At 40.5% G+C, this 7,872-nt stretch overlaps 1 protein-coding gene across 1 annotated transcript in view; it reads right to left on the bottom strand.

The window, feature by feature from the left end:
• Positions 1–328: 328 nt before the first annotated feature.
• Positions 329–7,872, bottom strand: part of LOC137623552 (uncharacterized) — a 12,610-nt gene continuing 5,066 nt past the window's right edge. Inside the window, exon 2 of the mRNA XM_068354384.1 lies at positions 329–2,206. Coding sequence (XP_068210485.1) covers positions 1,230–2,206 — 977 coding nt within the window. The 3' untranslated portion in view covers positions 329–1,229. The remainder of the gene's footprint in view (positions 2,207–7,872) is intronic.

The following is a 7,872-nucleotide window of genomic DNA, read 5'->3' as shown; positions in this document are numbered from 1 at the left end:
AATATCTATAATAATTTGTATATCTGTCTGCTAAGCATTTCCTTGAGACATGAATATCTATAATAATTTGTATATCTGTCTGCTAAACATTTCCTTGAGACATGAATACTTATGATAATTTGTATATCTGTCTGCTAAGCATTTCCTTGAGACATGATTACCTATGATAATTTGTATATCTGTCTGCTAAGCATTTCCTTGAGACATGAATATATATGATAATTTGTATATCTGTCTGCTAAGCATTTCCTTGAGACATGAATATCTATGATAATTTGTATATCTGTCTGTTAAGCATTTCCTTGAGACATGAATCTATAATAATTTGTATATCTGTCTGTTAAGCAATTCCTTGAGACATGAATATCTATGATAATTTGTATATCTGTCTGTTAAGCATTTCTTTGAGACATGAATATCTATAATAATTTGTATATCTGTCTGCTAAGCATTTCTTTGAGACATGAATATCTATAATAATTTGTATATCTGTCTGCTAAGCATTTCTTTGAGACATGAATACTTATGATAATTTGTATATCTGTCTGCTAAGCATTTCCTTGAGACATGAATACCTATGATAATTTGTATATCTGTCTGCTAAGCATTTCCTTGAGACATGAATACTTATGATAATTTGTATATCTGTCTGCTAAGCATTTCCTTGAGACATGAATATCTATGATAATTTGTATATCTGTCTGCTAAGCATTTCCTTGAGACATGAATACCTATGATAATTTGTATATCTGTCTGCTAAGCATTTCCTTGAGACATGAATACCTATGATAATTTGTATATCTGTCTGCTAAACATTTCATGGGGCATGAACACCTTTAATACCTCAGTTATGGCAATGACTTACTTCCACCTATTTAGAATCAGCTGTAAATTCTTAGCCTGGAGTGAATCTCGACTTATGGTATCTAATAAAGGCTTCAAATTGATATGCACATTCATCATCATACAGATTGGAATCCGTAATTACCAGGCATCTTAGAATTTTAATTGATTGAATCTCTTCGCAACATTTACAGTCCCGGAAGGGGGCAAGTGCAAATTAACATATGCAAATCTTCATATAAAAAAAAATAAAGTAGGTTGATTTAAATCCTTAATTTCTCTTTCTATCTTCAAAATTAACTAATATATTAATTTGGGGATGTTAATTTAAAACGAAACAGATCAATGAACCAAAACTAGATTTTCAAATTGAGTTTTTAGTCTCATTAAAGTTCGTAAACGTCCTTCTTGTGATGGTGCTTCGGCCTCCTCGACTCCTTGAAATTCCTCGGCAGCTTGACGTGCGTATGCGCCGGGGGTCGGTGCTCCCTCGTGGAGGCAGTAGTGTACATGTTGTACCCGGGGATGATATGCACACGCACATCGCTGGCCGGTCTTGCGGCTGCGGCGACGGCAGCGGCCGCCGCAGCTGCGGCCTCCCCGCTCCGGCCCCTCCGGGAGAGCGAGACTGAGGTCTTGCAACAGCAGTAGTGGAACAGCTGGACGTAGGCTTCGCGGAAAGGCTTGTGGGCAGCGTACAGGAACCCGGAGGACGTGGCGGCTGCCACTGGCAGCCAGGCCACCCCATCCCGGAAGGATATGGAGGCCCACCAGTCGCCGGCGACTCCGGCGGCCCAGCAACCACCGACGATTGCGGTCACCACCAGGTTTGTGGCCGTGAGGGCCAGGTCACGGGTCAGGGCCTGAGGCGGCTTCATGGTGGCCGGCACGGGCGGCCGGCGGGGTCCGCCCCGCCCGGCCAGGAGCGTGTGGGCATGAACGCTGAGGGAGACGACCAGGGGCGCCGCCACTAGGACGACGCCCACGGCGGAAGTGAAGGCTGTATGGACGGCGGCGGCCGGAGGAAACTGCGGTGACTGCTTGTGGTTGCAATGTTTGGGTCCGATCCCACTCAGCCACTGCGATATGGTGAGGGCGCCAGCCACCACCCACGACGTCCCCACCATGGCCGTCAGCAGGACGACACCCATGCTTTTGCCGGCCACCCTCGCCGAGTTCTCCCACGCCAGGGCGGGGAGAGTGAGGAGCGAGCAGTGGGCGGCCAGGGTGGTCAGGAGCCAGGAGGCACAGCACACGGGCGTGGGAGACACCCACCCGGCTAGGAGGGCGACCACCCACGTCGGCAGGACGCCCGCACTTACGACCAGTCCGGCCAACATCACATTGACGATCAAAACGTTTCCTGCAAGGAAAAATGGACTGAGATTTCCAATGTTTTTTTTTTATTATTATTATTTCGTTTCTTATCAAATTAATATTTTGATTGTGAATATTGTATAAATAGAAACGTTTTCACACCTAACTTACTATAACAGCATTAAATAATGAGTTTATATATATATATATATATATATATATATATATATATATATATATTATATATTATAAATAATATATATATATATATATAATATTTATAGTCATTATGTTGATTGGGAATATTATATAAATAGAAACGTTTTCACACATAACTTATTTGAGAGCAATAAATAATGTTTTTATTTTTTGTTCTGTTTTTTTAACTATTATGTTGATTGTGGATATTACATAAATATTAACTTTTTGACAACTCGTTCCAAGAGTATAAAACTAAAGAAATTATCAATACTTCTAAAAATACTATTTCATTATAAACTGTCATTCGAAAAGAAGTATATTATAATCAGAAATAATGGGAGGGGTCCAATAATTCTCAGAGTATATATAGCCATGTCGGAACTGAACCTGTGACCTGTTGCATAATGAAATTGCAGATGATAAAGTCACCAGATAAGCTGACCACATAATCATATTGCAGAATTATAACATTGGAGGTTGAAGGAACTTTCAGTATACAGTTACTACCTATTTGCTAAGCAAGACGTTAAAGAAAACCTTAATTAAAAAAAAAACTTAATCAAAATCTTTGAAACCAATTAGCATAAAATGAAAGATGTATCTGTCAAAACTTTTCTGAGAAAAAACGATCATGGATAGTATAATCATCATCATCCTGAGCGTATTGATGCAAAGGGCCTCGTTTAGATTTCACAAGTTGCTCTCTGTCTTGAGCTTTTAAATCGATACTTCTCCATTCATCATCTTCCACTTCGCGCTTCATAGTCCTTAGCCATGTAGGCCTGGGTCTTCCAACTCTTCTAGTGCCTTTTGGAGCCCATTTGAAAGTTTGGTGAACTAATCTCTCTTGGGGAGTGCGAAGAGTATATTCTATCATAATCTAATTCTATGGCTATTCATCTAAAACATACAGTGTATATAATAATGCCAATCTCCCATTTTGAGTCATGAAATGGTAAACTTAAGAGGTAAAGCCACTCGATTTGTACAGAAAGAATAGGTCCAATCTCCCATTTTGAGTCGTGAAATGGTAAACTTAAGAGGTGAAGCCACTCGATTTGTATAGAATAAATAGGTCCCAGTCACTATATGTTGTATACATTTGCATATTTTCAGTGATCACACTGACATTTCAATGCCAATTTTAAGCTACGCTCCACACACAAAGCCTACAATCTGGAAAGGAAATAAATGAAAAATGTCTCCACTCCGTGGTGGGGTTCGAACCAAGGTCACTGTTCGTAAACCATCTCTAGCACGTACAAATGTAAGTTGAATTAAGCTACAACAAACTCAAGAGCATCCACCAGCACACACATATACACATATATACACAAAACTCCTCAGCAACACGTTGAATCCCAGGATACCTTTCCACTAAAAGTCTTGGATCCAGAGGAAAGATAAAGGAAGAAGCTCACCATTCCAAGGCGGAGTTCGACCCCACGTAGGGTAGAAAAGACGAGGTAAAGCAAAAAAGAAAAAATGACATATTCTTCGATATCCCAAGAGCAAGAAGTACCCCCCATTTTCCTTTCTCCACTGTTCCCCAAAATCCCCACACCTCCACTTCCTACCAATACCCCAAAGGCATTCTATTTTGACTCCTCCCCACCCGTTCCCCATACCTCTCCTCATACAAGGCTCTCAGATTCTCACTCCACCCAGGCTTTGGTGCGAGGTATCGATAATGGATTGGAGAAAGGTCAGCTGAGATGTTCTATGATTTTAATTCTTATCGTGGACGAGAGGAAGGGGGGATTTGCCATTAAGGTTGAAAAGAATGTCATGGTAACAATATGTGTGTGTGAGAGAGAGAGAGAGAGAGAGAGAGAGAGAGAGGAGAGAGAGAGAGAGAGAGAGAGAGAGAGATCCTCTTAGATAAATATTTGAGAGAGAGAGAGAGAGAGAGAGAGAGAGAGAGAGAGAGAGAGAGATCCTCTTAGACAAAGATTTGGAAAAGTAAGGATGTTATGAACACTAGGGCTCCAACAGGGAAAATAGCCCAGGGAGGAAAGGAAATAAAAATATAAATAAACTATAGGAAAGGTAATGAATAAGGAATATAAAATATCTTAGTTCAGAAATAACGTTAAAATAAAGGTTATTATTATTATTATTATTATTATTATTATTATTATTATTATTATTATTATTATTATTATTATAAGAGTAAATTGAAAATGGAAAAAGCTACGGTTAAAGAAGCTAGACAGCTAAGGAGAACCTAAGCACAAGGAAACAGAAGGTTGAAAACACATTTCAGAGGCATCAAACGACGTCCAGTATAGCCAGGATCCACTTAATCCGAGTGGATCCTGGGTATAAGCACCCTTCAGTGAAGCACAAACTGACCTAATAATGAAAGCGAACCAGGATTAACGGGGGGACACATTCCATGAAAATGTGACCTTTCTGGCTACTGACCAATTTGGCTGTGAACCAGGGCTTTATGAATAGCGCCCCCCCCCCCTACTCCCAGGAGCCAGGGGCGCCACCCCCCCCCCCCCTACTCCCAGGAGCCAGGGGCGCCACCCCCCCCCCCCCCCCCACTCACAGGAAGCTAGGGCTAGGTGGGGAAAAAAGTACGGAAGGTGGGACGAAGCTCGTTTGGCAGGTTGAAGTGACAGGACACATTTCTTCCTCCCCACTTGAGATTAAAAAGAGGTCTTTATCACCTTCACCTTCTATCTGGTTACGAGTGACCGTTTGAACAGATGCTGAATTTAAATGAGAAGAGATTCTAATTGCTGATTAAGTGTCAACTTATTCCATATTGAATAGGCACTTTTATTATCAATTCAGTAGGTAATTGATCAGACAATTAGATTACTAATTGCTTTGCGATAATTTCTAATTAAGTTGAGACCCTAATTGCTTGTTGAATAGACATATTGACTGACTTGATACTTAGAATGGTATCTTGGTAAACCATATTATTGCTAATTGAGGACTTTGATTGCTAATAGATCAGATACCCTGGCTATTTGGATAGACAATTTGATTGTTAACTATTTAAACCGTTTCATTGCTCAGTAGGTATTGTAATAATTGAGTGAATACTTTGATTTCTAACAGAGAAGACACCAAGCAAGCATTCTTTTACCTTGAAATCAAGGATTCTCCTTTTCAATACGACTTGGACAATGTGTGTGTGTGTGTGTGTGTGTGTGTGTGTGTGTGTGTGTGTGTGTATATCCGGGAATCAGTTTGAGTCCTTTTCATATTTATGAATCATTGACAAGAATCCAATTCTAACCAGCCACCTGTTAAGCTTTGATTTTGAAACAGTATTGAATAATATTGTTATATAATAAATGGCTTCGACTATTTTAGCTTCCTTTCTCAATCAGGGGTTTGTGACTTTCAATCTCTCTCTCTCTCTCTCTCTCTCTCTCTCTCTCTCTCTCTCTCTCTCTCTCTCTCTCTTTGCCCAGTGCACTATGCTTTTAAAAGAACCATTTGTTATTTCGCATTTACCTGCTCGCCCCCCCCCCCCCCTCTCTCTCTCTCTCTCTCTCTCTCTCTCCTCTCTCTCTCTCTCTCTCTCTCTCTCTGCCCAGTGCACTAGGCTTTTGAAAGAACCATTTGTTATTTCCCATTTACCTGCTCTCTCTCTCTCTCTCTCTCTCTCTCTCTCTCTCTCTCTCTCTCTCTCTCTCTCTCTCTCTTTCTCTCTCTGCACATTGCACTATGCTTTTAAAAGAACCATTTGTTATTTCGCATTTACCTGCTCGCCCTCCCCCCTCTCTCTCTCTCTCTCTCTCTCTCTCTCTCTCTCTCTCTCTCTCTCTCTCTCTCTCTCTCTCTGCCCAGTGCACTATGCTTTTAAAAGATCCATTTGTTATTTCCCATTTACCTGCTCTCTCTCTCTCTCTCTCTCTCTCTCTCTCTCTCTCTCTCTGCCCAGTGCACTAGGCTTTTAAAAAGAACCATTTGTTATTTCCCATTTACCTGCTCTCTCTCTCTCTCTCTCTCTCTCTCTCTCTCTCTCTCTCTCTCTCTGCCAAGTGCAAAATGCTTTAAAAGAACCATTTGTTATTTCTCATTTACCTGCTCTCTCTCTCTCTCTCTCTCTCTCTCTCTCTCTCTCCTCTCTCTCTCTCTCTCTCTCTCTCTCTCTCTCTCTGCCCAGTGCACTATGCTTTTAAAAGAACCATTTGTTTTTTTCCCATTTACCTTCTCTCTCTCTCTCTCTCTCTCTCTCTCTCTCTCTCTCTCTCTCTCTCTCTCTCTCTCTCTCTCTCTCCCCAGTGCAATATGCTTTTAAAAGAACCATTAGTTATTTCCCTTTTACCTTCTCTCTCTCTCTCTCTCTCTCTCTCTCTCTCTCTCTCTCTGCCCCAGTGCACTATGCTTTTAAAAGGACCATTTGTTATTTCCCATTTACCTGCTCTCTCTCTCTCTCTCTCTCTCTCTCCTCTCTCTCTCTCTCTCTCTCTCTCTCTCTCTCTCTCTGCCCAGTGCACTATGCTTTTAAAAGAACCCTTTGTAATTTCCAATGTACCTGCTCTCTCTCTCTCTCCTCTCTCTCATCTCTCTCTCTCTCTCTCTCTCTCTCTCTCTCTCTCTCTCTCTCTCTCTCTCTGCCCAGTGCACTATGTTTTTTAAAAGAACCATTTGTAATTTCCAATGTACCTGCTCTCTCTCTCTCTCTCTCTCTTCTCTCTCTCTCTCCTCTCTCTCTCTCTCTCTCTCTCTGCCCAGGTGTAACATGCTTTTAAAAGAAACATTTGTTATTTCCCATTTACCTGCATGCGCCTCCTCTGGTTAAGACAGACAAAGGGTTGAAACGAAATTAATCCTCAGCATAGCCTCAATCTTACCTTGAACAGCGTATCCAAAAATTAATGCAACAACAATAGTGTTAGGCCGAGTCTAACCAGATTATGCTGCAGGCTACATTGATACAGAGAATGGGAAGTTGAATGTGTAGTGTTATGATGTTCGGGGGAGACTGATTTATTCTGATCGACTATATCGCAGGAAATTCGAAACGAAAAGATTAAAATGTACGAAAACTACAGGAAATTCGAAACGAAAAGATTAAAATGTACGAAAACTACAGGAAATTTGAAACGAAAAGATTAAAATGTACGAAAACTACAGGAAAATTCGAAACGAAATGATTAAAATGTACGAAAACTACAGGAAATTCGAAACAAAAAGATTAAAATGTACGAAAACTACAGGAAAATCGAAACGAATAGACTAAAAATGTACGAAAAACCACAGGAAATTCGAAAGGAAAAGATTAAAATGTACGAAAACCACAGGAAATTCGAAAGGAAAAGATTAAAATGTACGAAAACTACAGGAAATTCGAAACGAAAAGATTAAAATGTACAAAAACCGCAGGATATTCGAAACGAAAAGATTAAAATGTACGAAAACTACAGGAAATTCGAAACGGAAAGATTAAAATGTACGAAAAAAAATGCAGGATATTCGAAACGAAAAGATTAAAATGTACGAAAACCGCAGGATATTCGAAACGAATAGATTGAAATT

The sequence above is a fragment of the Palaemon carinicauda genome, chromosome 30 (assembly GCF_036898095.1).
Source record: "Palaemon carinicauda isolate YSFRI2023 chromosome 30, ASM3689809v2, whole genome shotgun sequence".
Lineage (NCBI taxonomy): Eukaryota > Metazoa > Arthropoda > Malacostraca > Decapoda > Palaemonidae > Palaemon > Palaemon carinicauda.
Note: the sequence above shows the minus strand (reverse complement) of the source record. Positions and strands in the feature narration are given on the sequence as shown.